At 42.0% G+C, this 17708-nt stretch overlaps 1 protein-coding gene across 2 annotated transcripts in view; it reads left to right on the top strand.

Annotated features, from left to right (window-relative positions):
• Positions 1-292: 292 nt before the first annotated feature.
• LOC110523633 (arrestin domain-containing protein 1) overlaps positions 293-17708 on the top strand; it is a 48208-nt gene continuing 30792 nt past the window's right edge. Inside the window, exon 1 of one of the 2 annotated variants that reach the window (XM_021602502.2) lies at positions 293-515. In XM_021602502.2, the coding sequence (XP_021458177.2) occupies positions 398-515 (118 nt within the window). In that variant the 5' untranslated portion in view covers positions 293-397. The remainder of the gene's footprint in view (positions 516-17708) is intronic. The other variant, XM_021602500.2, reaches the window with a different exon arrangement.

Raw genomic sequence — 17708 nt, 5'->3', positions numbered from 1 at the left:
GAATAATGCAAAGAAGGCCAATGTTTGTTAGCTAAAACTGGCTACTACTGTAGATACAGTTTTACTATAATATCTACACTGGGATGTGTACTGTGAACACTGTCAAGATGGCCTAAACACAAATACCTAAATAAACAAATATTTACATTGTGTGGTCAGTTATGGAAGAGTACCAACCTTGAATAGATTCAATGTATCCGCATATAATTTTTAAATAATGGATCAAATATTGTCGTAATGACGTCACTGCTACTGGAAACTGGGTGTCGTGCGTGCTGCAGCTGGGCCTAGAAAGCTCTGTCTGCTCTGTCTGCTCAGCTTCCTTTCAGCGGTAGACCGTTGCCTCGCGCACCACTAAGCGCTTTTCGCCTTGTGAGACGCAGAGGGTTGCGGAGTCATGGGTAAGCTTAAGGAATTCGATATTACTTTCACCAACAACAAAGTGGTCTACAGCCCTGGCGAATCCATAAGTGGGTCTGTGAAAATTACAACCGGTACCTCACTGCAATATAAGGGTAAGATTACATATATTTTTTGTATGAATCACTGGCTCAATGAAGCGCATCAGGGTTCGATTTCGGTGGACGAACTGAACGGGAGGAGAGGAACTTTTCCTCTCTTTACATGGCCTAAACAGAATATAACGTCCTTAAAGTGTTCTATTGTTTGTTTTATTTGTATTTTGCCATGGAAAATGGGATTGAAGTAGCCTATATTTATGTTTGATACATATTGCGCATTGGTGCTGGGTTAAGTGGACATGCCTGTTCTTGACTGAGACAGCTGCTGATTTCAGATGTTTACGGCAGTTTTGGTAAGAGATCAAATCAGACAGTAGGCTACATACTGTAACGTTACCGCATCCTGTTTAGTTCTAGTTTAGTATGACCTGTAGCATAGTGTTCACAGTTTCACATCTGTTGCTAGTTATAACGGTATGTCGTGAAGCAAAACCATGATTATAGAAAGTCAACAGGTGTGGTTGTGTAATGATTTTCTCATTTTAATCTGGTCAATTGTTAGTAAAATATACCGAATATTTTAGGACTTGCATAGATATGCTGTTTTTGATATGGTAGATTTGGACCAACAGTGGATGAACAGTTCTAGAGAAGGTAGGTTAGGCAAGGTGGAGTGCAGCTTGTAAGGTTTCCATGGTGTTACACAAAGAATCTATTGTTTATATTGTGTAGAAGTGATCTTAGACTGGATTCATGTCAGATAATAGGAGAATGCAATCAGTCTATAGCCAGAGACAACTTTCACATAATGTCTATGTACAGTTGAAGTCTGACGTTTACATACATTTAGGTTGGAGTTATTAAAACTCGTTTTTTAACCACTCCACAAATTTTTTGTAAACAAACTATAGTTTTGGCAAGTGGGTTAGGACATATACTTTGTGCATGACACAAGTAACTTTTCCAACAATTGTTTACAGACAGATTATTTCACTTATAATTCACTGTATCACAATTCCAGTGGGTCAGAAGTTTACATACACTAATTTGACTGTGCCTTTAAACAGCTTGGAAAATTCCAGAAAATTATGTCATGGTTTTAGAAGCTTTTGATAGGCTAATTGACATCATTTGAGTCAATTGGAGGTGTACCTGTGGATGTATTTCAAGGCCTACCTTCAAACTCAGTGCCTCTTTGCTTGACATTATGGGAAAATCAAAAGAAACCAGCCAAGACCTCAGAAAATAAAGTGTAGACTTTGGTTTATCCTTGGGAGCAATTTCTAAACGCCTGAAGGTATCACGTTAAACTGTACAAACAATAGTACGCAAGTATAAACACCATGGGACCAAGCAGCCATCATACCGCTCAGGAAGGAGACGCGTTCTGTCTCCTAGAGATGAACATACTTTGGTGCGAAAAGTACAAATCAATCCCAGACCAACAGCAAAGGACCTTGTGAAGATGCTGGACGAAACAGGTACAAAATTATCTATATCTACAGTAAAACGAGTCCTATATCAACATAACCTGAAAGGCCGCTCAGCAAGGAAGAAGCCTATGCTCCAAATCCGCCATAAAAAAAGCCATACGGTTTGCAACTGCACATGGGGACAAATATCATACTTTTTGGAGAAATGTCCTCTGTTCTGATGAAACAAAAATAGAACTGTTTGGCCATAATGACCATCGTTATGTTTGGAGGAAAAAGGGGAATGGCTTGCAAGCCAAAGAACACCATCCCAACCGTGAAGCACCTGGGTGGCAGCATCATGTTGTGTGGGTGCTTTGCTACATGAGGGACTGATGTACTTCAAAAAATAGATGGCATCACGAGGAAGAAAGATTCTGTGGAAGTAACATATCAAGACATCAGTCAGTAAGTTAAAGCTTGGTCGCAAATGGTTCTTCCAAATGGACAATGACCCCAAGCATACTTCCAAAGTTGTGGCAAAATGGCTTAAGGACAACAAAGTCAAGGTATCGGAGTGGCCATCACAAAGCCCTGACCTCAATCCCATAGAAAATTTGTGGACAGAACTGAAAAAGCCTGTGTAAGCAAGGAGGCCTACAAACCTGACTGTTACACCAGCTCTGTCAGGAGGAATGGGCCAAAATTCACCCAACTTATTGTGGGAAGCTTGTGGAAGGCTACCCTAAACGTTTTACCCAAGTTACACAATTTAAAGGCAATGCTACCAAATACTAATTGAGTGTATGTAAACTTCTGACCCACTGGGAATGTGATGAAAGAAATAAAAGCTGAAATAAATTATTCGCTCTACTGTTATTCTGACATTTCACATTCTTAAAATAAAGTGGTGATCCTAATTGACCTAAGACAGGGAATTTTTACTCTGATTAAATGTCAGGAATGTAAACTATGTAAACTTCCGACTTCAACTGTAAATGGAGAACCTGACGAATTACCCTTATTCAAAAAGTTATTGCACCTTCCTCTCTTTCGTATGATATATGACCATTACACAACATTAACAGTACCTTGCTTGCAACCAAATTATGTATACAGTACAGAGTTTTCAGATTTGTGAGGTCACAGACTGGTACACGAGGCTAGTGAGATATAAAGCATATATTAGGCATTGAGACTTTGGCCCTCCACATTGGCAGGTATGGTTACTTGAAATGGAAACCCTTCCCAGAATCTCCATTAATGTAGTCTGACTAATGCAAAGTATTCTGCAAGCATCCATCATATGACTTGCCAAGTTCCTCTTCAATCTATGTTTGCTTTCTTGGTGAACACTTGCAGATGGATCTGATCAAAATTTGAAATTACATTATACTACATGTGTTATTCAGGTATCTTATTAGTAAGTTTGAATACGAATGTTTTCCTGTCTGAATCATGTTGTGTGACATGGTGAATTCAATCCAACATTTCTTAGTGACTTGACTGTTTGAGTCTGACACACCTTGACATGTCTATGTATGTATTACTGGATTAAGGACCGTCCTATGTTTGCAAACCTGTGACAGATGGTATTACAAGAGTTGTACAATATTTACTGTGATATGTTATGTGAGGTCATATTAGACCTGACTGTGCACTTGACACCAGAGAGGCACTCACCAGGCTCCAGCCCGGCGAGCACACATCCCTATGATGACTGATGGGACTAATAAGGGCGAACTCTGATGACACAGACACTTGGGGGGTAGTGTTAGTAGGGAGGTGTTGTCATCAGCCTAGCACCCTAACACCCTCATGTCACCCAGCGTTGTTGGCCTAATGACCTACATACCAACAAGGTGAAGGTGTTTATTTATTTATTTTATTTCATTTTTATTTAACCAGGTAGGCAAGTGGAGGACAAGTTCTCATTTACAACTGCGACCTGGCCAAGATAAAGCAAAGCAGTTCGACAAAAACTACAACACAGAGTTACACATAAACAAACGTACAGTCAATAACACTATAGAAAAATCTATGTACAGTGTGTGAAAATGTAGAAGAGTAGGAAGGTTAGGCAATAAATAGGCCATAGAGGCAAAATAATTACAATTTAGCATTAATACTGGAGTGATAGCTGTGCAGATGATGATGTGCAAGTAGAGATACTGGGGTGCAAAAGAGCAAGAAGATAAATAACAATAAGGGGATGAGTTAGTTGGGTGTGCTATTTACAGATTGCATGTGTACAGGTACAGTGATCGGTAAGGCGCTCTGACAGCTGGTGCTTAAAGTTAGAGAGGGAGATATAAGACTGGATCCAGCTTCAGTGATTTTTGCAATTCATTCCAAGATACCTCATTGCTTCGGCAGTTTTAAGTAGATAGTCTATGAATACACACAAAGCACTCACATTAGACTTCTACTGTGAAACACATGACCAGACCGTGGTATCGCCTCAGTGTGATATATGGTATTTCCTTGCTGAATGAAGACTCTTTAGGTTAAGATATTCTGGCTCCATTTCAGGCTCTTTCTCAGCCAACACACCATACTTTAATGTAAATGCTTAGTTATGTGATCAATGAAATTATCCTTTTAAATGCAATGGCTGCCCTATTTGATTTATGGCGTCATCATCCGTTAAATGCCTTGGCTCTAAATCTGATCAATGACAGACTGTTTTAAATGCCCTGTCTGTGACCTGAGAAATTGTCTTAATGTAGTCATGATTTGCCAGTCATGTTTTTCTATACAGTGATTGGTGAAACATTACGACCTGATAAATAGGGTGCAGGAATACTCTGTGTTCCTATCAGAAGCTGTACATTCAGAAGAGTCCTATTCCAATCCCCTCACTATCCATCTCATAACACCAGACAGATAAACCTTTTTTTAATCCAACCAAAATCCATTTAGATTAGTGAGAGAAATACATGGTGTTTTTCTGTGTCCTATCCTTAACATTGAGATTCACATTAGGAATGCCAGTGTTAAAATGTATGACACATGTATCCCATCTTCTCTTGATATGGTTGCTGCTGCCCCACTCTAAAGCAATGATAATAACCCTACTGTCCATTGTGACAAATGTCAGCACTCAGTCTTATCTCTGCCTCTGAGTTTTTTTCCACCATGGATGTTGCCTATAGAAGCTCCACTCCTCAGAGCGAGAGGAGGCACCATTGTCCGTGAGCTGCCTAGTTTCTACACAATCAGCCTAGTCTCCTCTCATTTAGTCAGTCTGCATGAAGTCTGTGAGGCCCTAGGAGACAGTCCTCAAGAGCTTTTTAAAATGATTCTGCTGAAGTGTAGCCAAGTCTATTTCGCTAGCCAGCCCTAGCAAGCCCTGAATCGTGTTGAGGAACATCAGACACTGCTTCTTGTGTTTCATTATGCCATCGTCACTATAGGCAATAGGACTGCTGTGAGGATATGTTAGTAAAGGAGATCGATCTAATTGAAGTCACATGGGTGCGTCTTTTCTGTGGGTAAATATGTGTATCTGTGTGTATCAGGCACTACAGTGTATGCTAAATGTGTACCATTATTACATGCATTACTTCATCATATGAGCTAGATGGATTAGCTCCATAGCCGCCATGTATTTACATTGTGATCTGAGTGAGGTGTATACAGTTACCCAGTATTGTACTGCAATAAATAGATTAGTAAGTACTGTGACTTCTGCAGCCCCCGATGTGTTTGCTATGGTTAGTATGTAGAGCTGTAAAATGGATGATGAGGGAGATTAAGTGGCCAACTGTATTATTGATGAAGAGTAGACCATTAGTCTGTATTTCCATTGATTCGTTAGCAGAGGAAGACAAACACAAATAAACACACACAAATAATGCACCTGTTATTACAATTTGTTATTATTTAGTTGTGCATTTCTAGCCATATCCCCCAAAAAACGTTAGGTCTGATTCTTTGCAATTAATTCAGCACAAGTACACATACAGGCTAGCACGGGTACACATACAGGCTAGCACGGGTACACTACAGGCTAGCACGGGTACACATACAGGCTAGCACGGGTACACATACAGGCTAGCACGGGTACACATACAGGCTAGCACGGGTACACTACAGGCTAGCACGGGTACACATACAGGCTAGCACGGGTACACTACAGGCCAGCACGGGTACGCCAAGGCATTACATTTTTTTGTGTATTAAACTTAGCATTCATTCAGTGACAGGGAAACCCGCGGAGTCAATAATAAGAGTGTGACCTTCCCTTTATAGATCTGACGTGGTGGCTGTGAGAGTCAGGGTGTCTATTCTATTCATTGTGCTGTTCTGTGTTGACTGGAGCTTCCCCTGGGTGAGCAGCATAGTGGGCCCCAGTCTGAATATAGACATCTGATACAGTAAGGTAACACCACTGTATTGATACTCCTGCTTTTAACAGAAAACAGGTTGTTGTCAGAATATATCATTGGCTCTTGCAGCTGATCAATCTGACAAGGCCTGATTTCTGCACTTTCAATGTGATGTTAGTAGTGGGGCTCTAGCGGGAGTAATACTTAAAACACAGATACATAATAAGGAAAAGAAAGTGTCCAAAGGTGAGGCTTGAAGGAAATGAAACCTAACATTTCAGGTAAAAACGGCTCTACAGTCCATCTAATAACCTCTTGGAACTAGGCCGACATAGATAAACCAGAAACAAAACAGTGCAGGCCTATAGTAGTTACTAGCATCTGGAATGTTACTCTCCTGGAGTGAATAATAATGCCTATTTGGGTTAACTGTACAAGCCTAAGCATACTGCAAACAGCAAGGTGGGGAAATCAGGCTTGGACCTATTCAGCCTGTTTGTTTGTAGCTGGCTGATAATGGATCTCGGTTGAGCTTGTGCAAACAGAAACAGACAAACATTTACAGTAACCCAACACTCATTAACCGTACCAGAAACCACTGCCCTCACTAAAAACACTCTTTACCTTTCCATGTCATGTGGTCCCATGTGACTCAGTTGGTAGCGCATGGTGCTTGCAATGCCAGGGTTGTGGCTTTGATTCCCACAGGGGACCCGTATGAAAATGTATGGACTCGCTCTGGAAGAGAGTGTCTGCTAAGTGATTAAAATGTAATGACTGACTTGCTTGTTTCAGTTTGCCCTGTAAGACCCACAAAACACAAGGCTTTCAAACACATGTTGTTGGGATGGTGAGGTCATGTAATCAGTTTTAACTTTTATGGTTCATTCCCTGGTGAAGATGAGTTGGCTAGGTAACCACTAACCAGCATTAACATTGATGACTCCCGTCTCACACCCACTTCAGCAAACACTCCCTGTCCCTGCATTCCTGGCTGTAAATTGTTGTGAGTCACAAAGAAAGACTTCCCCACAGGGCCAGGGTCTCAGTTTCTCCCTGGTCTGTCTAGACTGAGGAGTTGAACTAAATCATGATATAATCATAGCTAGGTCTGGCACAATTACTGTATAATCATGTAACCAAAGATTATGGATGAAGACCATCATGAAAATACAATAACCTCCAATAACTGTAAATAAATAAAAACAGCCTTGCTTTTGTGCTGAAATTTTGATGAAACTTTGTTGCAGCTGGCTGAAACAAGCAAGGTGTTGTAGCAATGCCCCCTCCCTGCAGCAGCAGCACATTCAGGGCCTATTCCTCTGCCCAGGCGTTGCTGACGCCTGCCAAATCTTACAACACCTGGATAGGTATTTTACCTATAAGCTAACCGCATCCTATGTTATAGCAATCTGGTTTCCAACGGCACAGTCGAAGATGTGGCACGCAACCATTGGTTGATGCATGCAACGGCTTGGCAGGGGAACGCAACCTATGTCATGAGCGGAGGCGAAAGGAAAATGTACGTATTTAAAAAAACAAATGCTATTCAAACTATTTTAACGGTGACCACGGTCATTTGTCTAACCAATAACCTATGATCATTCTATGATCGTCACAGCCCTAATCATAGCCCTGAAGGAGTGTGGAGGGAAGGTTGTTGATGATTAATTAGCTAGATGTGTCAGACTTATGAGGCAAAAGGTCCAAGCATTGCTTTGCCTCAGACGTTGATGGGATTACTTACAATGGTTAAAAAAGCTTCATACAATATTGTTTAATTGCTCAGTCCTGGCAGCATTAACAGCCACCACCCACTACCTCCCCTTTTGGCTCAGACATATGATTGGACCTTTTCTGACCTGCGTACCCCAACTCCCTCATAAACCTCTACTCTATCAGAAGCCCTCGGTGGAAGCCCACCACTTCCTCAACCCCCACGCTCCTTTCCTTTCTCCTCTTCCCTTAATCTCTTCCTCTAACAGACAGCCAACAGGACTTAGTTCCCTAAAGTTATATTTGCCTGGCTAGCCTACTTGGCTGCACTGGAGACAGGGGTTTGTAGTTTATTTCCTTTCTTGACAAGTGTAAGCAATAAGCTGATGCCCATCATTTGACTGGCTTTAACTTGTTCAATTGTTACAGATCAGTGCAGACAGGTAGCTAGTCTAAATATCAGACTCTTCCTGGGTGGGGATGGATGAGCCACCTACCACTGATGCATTGTGTAAGAGGCAGGAACATTGGTATCCTGCTTTGAGATACAGATTATATTTTTATTGTCATTATCTACCCACCAGCTAGAGTTTCCATTTAGCGTGTGCTGTTATCTGTTGTGACACAATGTCACAGGCGATTGGCTGTTTTATTGTTTACTGGTACTGTATAAGCTCACGAAACTAACTGATTTCCTCTAACTGACTAGTTTCCTTTAACCCTCATGACAAGGATGCAAACATTGATCAAGCATTGGAACGATTATCTTGAAAGGCCAGGGTTCAAGTGAACCCAGCCTGGAGACAGAAGTGGTGGGCTGGAGACTAGAGGTTTTGTTGTGGGTAGTGTTGGGCTGGAAGCTCCTCTGGAATGTCACACATTCCACAGTACCACTCTCTACTGCTGGAAACCAAATGGAAGGTTTGATGGGTCTGAGCTGACTACCCAACACACAAGTCTACTGAGTGTACAACTTCTATTACCTGAGACAGGTCAGAAAGAATGTGTGTGTGTGTGTGTGTGTGTTGGTTACCATGCCAGCAACTCTTAAGATCAGTGGCCACTGGAGAGAGGGGGTTTCTACTCTCCTTCTTCGCCTCTCCACCTGTAATAGTCTAGGTTCCAGGTGCCCTTTCTCACTCTGCCCCTCCCCTCTCCTCTCAAAACAAAGGCTCCTCTGGCCACAGGAGTTTCTCCATCTCCCTCTAGTTTACGTCATCTCACACAACAGTTTATGCTACTCGTATTCAGTTGTTTGGTAATGGAATCATGTTGGAAATCCATTTATCAGGTCACAGATTTCTCTATTTGACCTAGTTTGCTCTGTCAGATCAAGTGGAAAAAGTATTTAAGGATTTATCACAAAATGACCCAAACTGATTAGGATTTCCTATTTGGCACAAGGGTCAGCAAGAGTAGCAACATTCATTTCACCCGTGTTTGAACTGCTCAGGATTCTATGAAATGCTCTGAAGTAGTTAAACAAATTACTTTAATGAGTCTTTAAAACCAGGCCTTAATATTAATACACATTGATGTGCATAGATTTCACAGATTTTGTCAAATTACAATCTAATCCTTCCACACTAATTCAGCAGATCCTCCAGCTCAATAATGTGTACTATAAGTCATTTCCATGTAAAAGGACCCATGAGCACCAACATGTGAAGTTCATAGGAGCATGTACAATTCGGTGTCAAATGAAAGCTAAGAGTTCATATTTTTTGAGAAATTAAGGCAAATATACATTTTCCAACCATTACATCCTAAAAATCCCAAACATTTGGAATAAGCAAAGGCTCTTATTTGTGGTCAAACAGATGGAAAAGGGAACTTAGAAACCATCTCGCAGAAAAAGTCTTAAAAGGTATTAGAAATACATCAAAATACAATGCTGAAGTAAATACCCCGGCCAACTAATATCAACACTTATATTTAGTTTTGGAGACATTTGTCTGCCTTCTGTAAGTTTAAGAAACGTTGCCTTGTGCCTTCAAATTCAGTTACCAAAAACCCACATATCTTTAAGATATTTTCACATTTCTCTCACTCATGAGGAGGGAGGATAACAAATGTTCACAGAAGTAATAAGTAAAGGTAGACCTATCAATTAGTTATAGTGTTTTTACTGGTGTCAATTTTGTTAATCAATTATTAAGTGATTAAAACTCGAAAACGGAACTTCTGCAATTGAATTGGCTACAATGGGAAATCATAGTGCTTCTACACCTGCATTGCTTGCTGTTTTGGGTTTTAGGCTGGGTTTCTGTACAGCACTTTGAGATATCAGCTGATGTAAGAAGGGCTATTTAAATACATTTGATTTGATAGTAGTCACAAACCAAAGTTGGGTTCACAAGTTGGGACAGCACAGTACAGCATAGTAGAGTGCAGTAAAGAAAGGTAAAGTACACAGTAGTTCATTAGAGTAGAGTTCAGTACAGTACACAGTATTTCAGTAGAGTAGAGTTCAGTACAGTACACAGTGGAGCACACTAGAGTTGAGTACACTACAATGTATTGTACTGTACTGTACTGAACTCTACTGTACTGTACTAAACTTGACTGTACTGTACTGAATTCTACTGTTCTGTACTGTACTTTGATGTCTATGATTGGTTCAGATTTGGCCTGATCTTGTTTGGGGGCTGAGCTCATTAAAATAATAGCCAGTGTGTAGAATAATACCTGAATATGCAAAGGTGACTATTACATACCTTTGTGTACCTATTTAGGATACAACATCATGAAGAGAATGACATTCATATCCATAATTATGTATTCCTGTGTAGTACAGATCAGGGACCCGTGATAAAATTTCATTAACGCAATTCTATTACTGGTGTAAATTAATTTAACTTACTGTAGTTCAGTAAGTCAATGTGCCATTTCATAGCTGACACCCCATTCTTTCTGTAGACATCGTTGAATCTTAATTCGGAGCAGATACAGTGGGGCAAAAAAGTATTTAGTCAGCCACCAATTGTGCAAGTTCTCCACTTAAAAGGATGAGAGAGGCCTGTAATTTTCATCATAGGTACACTTCAACTATGACAGACAAAATTAGGAAAAAAAATCCAGAAAATCACATTGTAGGATTTTTAATGAATTTATTAGCAAATTATGGTGGAAAATAAGTATTTGGTCAATAACAAAAGTTTATCTCAATAGTTTGTTATATAACCTTTGTTGGCAATGACAGAGGTCAAACATGTTCTGTAAGTCTTCACAAGGTTTTCACACACTGTTGCTGGTATTTTGTCCCATTCCTCCATGCAGATCTCCTCTAGAGCAGTGATGTTTGGGGGCTGTTGCTGGGCAACACGGACTTTCGACTCCCTCCAAAGATTTTCTATGGGGTTGAGATCTGGAGACTGGCTAGGCCACTCCAGGACCTTGAAATGCTTCTTACGAAGCCACTCCTTCGTTGCCCGGGCGGTGTGTTTGATCATTGTCATGCTGAAAGACCCAGCCACGTTTCATCTTCAATACCCTTGCTGATGGAAGGAGGCTTTCACTCAAAATCTCACGATACATGGCCCCATTCATTCTTTCCTTTACACGGATCAGTCGTCCTGGTCCCTTTGCAGAAAAACAGCCCCAAAGCATGATGTTTCCACCCCCATGCTTCACAGTAGGTATGGTGTTCTTTGGATGCAACTCAGCATTCTTTGTCCTCCAAACACGACGAGTTGAGTTTTTACCAAAAAGTTATATTTTGGTTTCATCTGACCATATGACCTTCTCCCAATCTTCTTCTGGATCATCCAAATGCTCTCTAGCAAACTTCAGATGGGCCTGGACATGTACTGGCTTAAGCAGGGGGACACGTCTGGCACTGCAGGATTTGAGTCCCTGGCGGCGTAGTGTGTTACTGATGGTAGGCTTTGTTACTTTGGTCCCAGCTCTCTGCAGGTCATTCACTAGGTCCCCCCATGTGGTTCTGGGATTTTTGCTCACCGTTCTTGTGATCATTTTGACCCCACGGGGTGAGATCTTGCGTGGAGCACCAGATCGAGGGAGATTATCAGTGTTCTTGTATGTCTTCCATTTCCTAATAATTGCTCCCACAGTTGATTTCTTCAAACCAAGCTGCTTACCTATTGCAGATTCAGTCTTCCCAGCCTAGTGCAGGTCTACAATTCTGTTTCTGGTGTCCTTTGACAGCTCTTTGGTCTTGGCCATAGTGGAGTTTGGAGTGTGACTGTTTGAGGTTGTGGACAGGTGTCTTTTATACTGATAACAAGTTCAAACAGGTGCCATTAATACAGGTAACGAGTGGAGGACAGAGGAGCCTCTTAAATAAGAAGTTACAGGTCTGTGAGAGCCAGAAATCTTGCTTGTTTGTAGGTGACCAAATACTTATTTTCCACCATAATTTGCAAATAAATTCATAAAAAATCCTACAATGTGATTTTCTGGATTTTCTTTTCTAATTTTGTCTGTCATAGTTGAAGTGTACCTATGATGAAAATTACAGGCCTATCTCATCTTTTTAAGTGGGAGAACTTGCAGCTTGTGGCTGACTAAATACTTTTTTGCCCCACTGTATTTACTTTATGGAAAATGTGGACAAATAAATCTGAGGGAGATTTTACAGATATTCTGTAACCAAACTTTGCATCTGCACAGTTCTTCCAATAAATGTGTTTTTGTAAAATGTTCAGTGTAAATTGTTAGAAGTAGTCCTTGTGCATAGAGTTGTATGGTTTGTTAAATTTTGAAATGAATTGGTTTTGGTTAGCATACATTTTAAGCTTCTAACTTCATTCATACTGGACACAGGGACATAAAAATGGTATCCACAAGTTCATCTGACTCTGGGGAAGTATAAAGGGCCTCATTGCCAAAAACCTGAAGTATCCCTTTAATGTTAATGAGATAAGCAGATAATGGGAATCAGTAACAATAAAAAAAAGTAAAATGTGCCTTTTGGTGGCTGATTTTACATTAGGAATACTGAGGAGGAAAGAGATCTCAAGGCCATCACTGGGGCATATAGTCATCTTTCTGTTGGCTTATCTTTATGTACACAATCAAAGCAGATACATGTATATTTCTTACAAATAGCCCCCATAAGCAGGTGTGAAAGTAAGCAGGAATAGTCGGGTACGGAGTACCGGCAAAATAAATAGTGGGGGTACGCCGTGCCGGTAAAACATGAGCCTGTAGGCTATTACACTATTTATCATTACCACATGTACTGTAAGTCGCATGACAAATATTCAAATAAACTTGAAGACTTGGGGAATACACTCCAAAATGCGGTGTGGTTCAATGATAACACTGACATGTTGCCAGAGATGAGACGGAGACCCATGAGGACAGCTGTGTACACATCAATTCAATTTAAAAGACCTGTGTGGGCCTAATGAATGACAATCACCGAATGTCATTCATAACACTTTTGGGTGTTTTGTAAGTGATGTCTCTTTGCATTTATCAAATGGCACTGTATGAATGACGGAATTATTTTAGAGTGGAGTAGTCTAATAGTTGGAATAGTAACTGAAGTCTGGACACGGACTGTAGCCTGTTATAATATTAACTCCTGCAGAATTAAGTGTTCCTCACAGTAAAATGACAGATCAAATGTTATGTTTGTCTTGAAAACAGGAGTGGAGAAATATGATTTATTTCTTTCAGCATTTTGAGAGAATACAAATGCGAGCTTAGGGACCTGTTGTGTTGACTAAACGTGTCATTTCTTTCAGCGACATAAAAGCTGACAGTATTTCATTTTCAATCACATAAAATATGCATCCAAGACGTGCTGAAATACTATCAGAAATATGTTTGATCGTTGTCACAGCTTTCATTTCCTTAAAACTGGTCAAACTGATGTCATTTGTGGGCCTCCCGAGTGGCACAGCGGTCTAAGGCACTGCATTGCAGTGCTTTAGGCGTCACTACAGACCCATGTTTGATCCCAGGCTGTGTCACAACTGGCTGTGACCAGGAGTTCCATAGGGCGGTGCACAATTGGTCCAGTGCTGTCCGGGTTAGGGGGGGTTTGGCTGGGGGGTGGCTTTACTTGGCTCATCATGCTCTAGCGACTCTTTGTGGCAGGTCAGGCGCCTGCAGGCTGACTTCAGTAATCAGTTGAACGGTGTTTCCTCTGACACATTTTTCTGGCTGGCTTCCGGCTTAAGCGGTGGGTGTTAAGCGGTGCGGTTTGGTATGTCATGTTTCAGAGGACGCATGACTCGACCGTTGCCTCTACCGGGCCCGTTGGTGGAGTTGCAGCGACGAGACAAGATCGGAATGGGAAATTATGTCATTTGGAAATCCTCACTCTGTGAGAAAAGCAGAAATGAAAGGGAAAACTTTACCGATGTCAACTAGATTGTTGATGATGCATTGATCATTCTATAAATGTATGACATTATTCTGGTGATCAAGGCTTTATTTATACTGAACAAAAATATAAAAGCAAATTGAAACAGTTTAAAAGATTTGACTGAGTTACAGTTCATATAAGGAAATCAGTCAATTTAAATCAATTCATAAGGCCCTAATCAATGGATTTCACATAACTGGCCAGGAGTGCAGCCATGGGTGGGCCTTGGAGGGCATAGGCCCACCCACTTGGGAGCCAGACCCAGACAATTATAATTATTTTTTTCCCCACAAAAAGGCTTTATTTAACGACAGAAATAATCCTCAGTGTCATCAGTTGTCCGGGTGGCTGGTCTCAGACGATCCCGCAGGTGAAGAAGCCGGATATGGAGGTCCTTGGCAGGCATGGTTATACGTGGTCATTGGAGGCAGTTTATGGTAGAGAAATGAACATTCAATTATCTGGCAACAGCTCTGGTGGACATTCCTTCCGGCAACATGCCAATTGCAGGCTCTGTCAACTTGAGACATCTGTGGCAATGTGTTGTGTGACAAAATTTGACATTTTAAAGTGGTGTATTATTTTCCCTAGCACAAGGTGCACCTGTTTAATGATCATGCTGTTTAATCAGCTTCTTGATATGCCACACATGTTAGGTGGATGGATTATTTTGGCAAAGGAGAAATGCTCACTAATAGGGATGTAAACAAATTTGTGCACAAAATTTGAGAGATGTAAGCTTTTTGTGAGAATGGAACATTTCTGGGATTTTTTATTTCAGCTCATGAAACATGGGACCAACACTTTACATGTTGCGTTTGTATTTTTGTTCAGTGTAGTATTTTAGGCACACAGTGATCTACTTAGGCACATAAATCTACTTTCACCCCTGCCCATAAGTATTTCTCCAGTGGTGTCTTTGCTAATAATCTCATTGATCACTGTCCAATTAGGGATACCAAACTAAAACAAGAGGCTCCCACGCTGAGGTCTGTCCAACGCTGGTCCGACCAAGCTGACTCCACACTCCAAGACTGCTTCCATCACGTGGACTGGGACATGTTTCGTATTGCGTCAGACAACAACATTGACAAATACGCTGATTCGGTGTGCGAGTTCATTAGAACGTGCGTTGAAGATGTCGTTCCCATAGCAACGATTAAAACATTCCCTACCCAGAAACCGTGGATTGATGGCAGCATTCGTGTGAAAGCGCGAACCACTGCTTTTAATCAGGGCAAGGTGTCTGGTAACATGACCGAATACAAACAGTGCAGCTATTCCCTCCGCAAGGCTATCAAACAAGCTAAGCGTCAGTACAGAGACAAAGTAGAATCTCAATTCAACAGCTCAGACACAAGAGGCATGTGGCAGGGTCTACAGTCAATCACGGACTACAGGAAGAAATCCAGCCCAGTCACGGACCAGGATGTCCTGCTCCCAGGCAGACTAAATAACTTTTTTGCCCGCTTTGAGGACAATACAGTGCCACTGACACGGCCTGCAACGAAAACATGCAGTCTCTCCTTCACTGCAGCCGAGGTGAGTAAGACATTTAAACGTGTTAACCCTCGCAAGGCTGCAGGCCCAGACGGCATCCCCAGCCGCGCCCTCAGAGCATGCGCAGACCAGCTGGCCGGTGTGTTTACGGACATATTCAATCAATCCCTATACCAGTCTGCTGTTCCCACATGCTTCAAGAGGGCCACCATTGTTCCTGTTCCCAAGAAAGCTAAGGTAACTGAGCTAAACGACTACCGCCCCGTAGCACTCACTTCCGTCATCATGAAGTGCTTTGAGAGACTAGTCAAGGACCATATCACCTCCACCCTACCTGACACCCTAGACCCACTCCAATTTGCTTACCGCCCAAATAGGTCCACAGACGATGCAATCTCAACCACACTGCACACTGCCCCAACCCATCTGGACAAGAGGAATACGTATGTGAGAATGCTGTTCATTGACTACAGCTCGGCATTCAACACCATAGTACCCTCCAAGCTCGTCATCAAGCTCGAGACCCTGGGTCTCGACCCCGCCCTGTGCAACTGGGTTCTGGACTTCCTGACGGGCCGCCCCCCAGGTGGTGAGGGTAGGCAACAACATCTCCTCCCCGCTGATCCTCAACACTGGGGCCCCACAAGGGTGCGTTCTGAGCCCTCTCCTGTACTCCCTGTTCACCCACGACTGCGTGGCCACGCACGCCTCCAACTCAATCATCAAGTTTGCGGACGACACAACAGTGGTAGGCTTGATTACCAACAACGACGAGACGGCCTACAGGGAGGAGGTGAGGGCCCTCGGAGTGTGGTGTCAGGAAAATAACCTCACACTCAAAGTCAACAAAACTAAGGAGATGATTGTGGACTTCAGGAAACAGCAGAGGGAACACCCCCCTATCCACATCGATGGAACAGTAGTGGAGAGGGTAGCAAGTTTTAAGTTCCTCGGCATACACATCACAGACAAACTGAATTGGTCCACTCACACAGACAGCATTGTGAAGAAGGCGCAGCAGCGCCTCTTCAACCTCAGGAGGCTGAAGAAATTTGGCTTGTCACCAAAAGCACTCACAAACTTCTACAGATGCACAATCGAGAGCATCCTGGCGGGTTGTATCACCGCCTGGTACGGCAACTGCTCCGCCCTCAACCGTAAGGCTCTCCAGAGGGTAGTGAGGTCTGCACAACGCATCACCGGGGGCAAACTACCTGCCCTCCAGGACACCTACACCACCCGATGTCACAGGAAGGACATAAAGATCATCAAGGACATTAACCACCCAAGCCACTGCCTGTTCACCCCGCTATCATCCAGAAGGCGAGGTCAGTACAGGTGCATCAAAGCTGGGACCGAGAGACTGAAAAACAGCTTCTATCTCAAGGCCATCAGACTGTTAAACAGCCACCACTAACTGAGTGGCTGCTGCCAACACACTGACACTGACTCAACTCCAGCCACTTTAATAATGGGAATTGATGGGAAATGATGTAAATATATCACTAGCCACTTTAAACAATGCTACCTTATATAATGTTACTTACCCTACATTATTCATCTCATATGCATACGTATATACTGTACTCTATATCATCGACTGTATCCTTATGTAATACATGTATCACTAGCCACTTTAACTATGCCACTTTGTTTACATACTCATCTCATATGTATATACTGTACTCGATACCATCTACTGTACCTTGCCTATGCTGCTCTGTACCATCACTCATTCATATATCCTTATGTACATATTCTTTATCCCCTTACACTGTGTACAAGACAGTAGTTTTGGAATTGTTAGTTAGATTACTTGTTGGTTATTACTGCATTGTCGGAACTAGAAGCACAAGCATTTCGCTACACTCGCATTAACATCTGCTAACCATGTGTATGTGACAAATAACATTTTATTTGATTTGAAACAGATTAACACTGATTCTCA

The sequence above is a fragment of the Oncorhynchus mykiss genome, chromosome 5 (assembly GCF_013265735.2).
Source record: "Oncorhynchus mykiss isolate Arlee chromosome 5, USDA_OmykA_1.1, whole genome shotgun sequence".
NCBI lineage: Eukaryota > Metazoa > Chordata > Actinopteri > Salmoniformes > Salmonidae > Oncorhynchus > Oncorhynchus mykiss.
The sequence above is the reverse complement of the archived record's forward strand: the minus strand, read 5'-3'. Positions and strand labels throughout refer to the sequence as shown.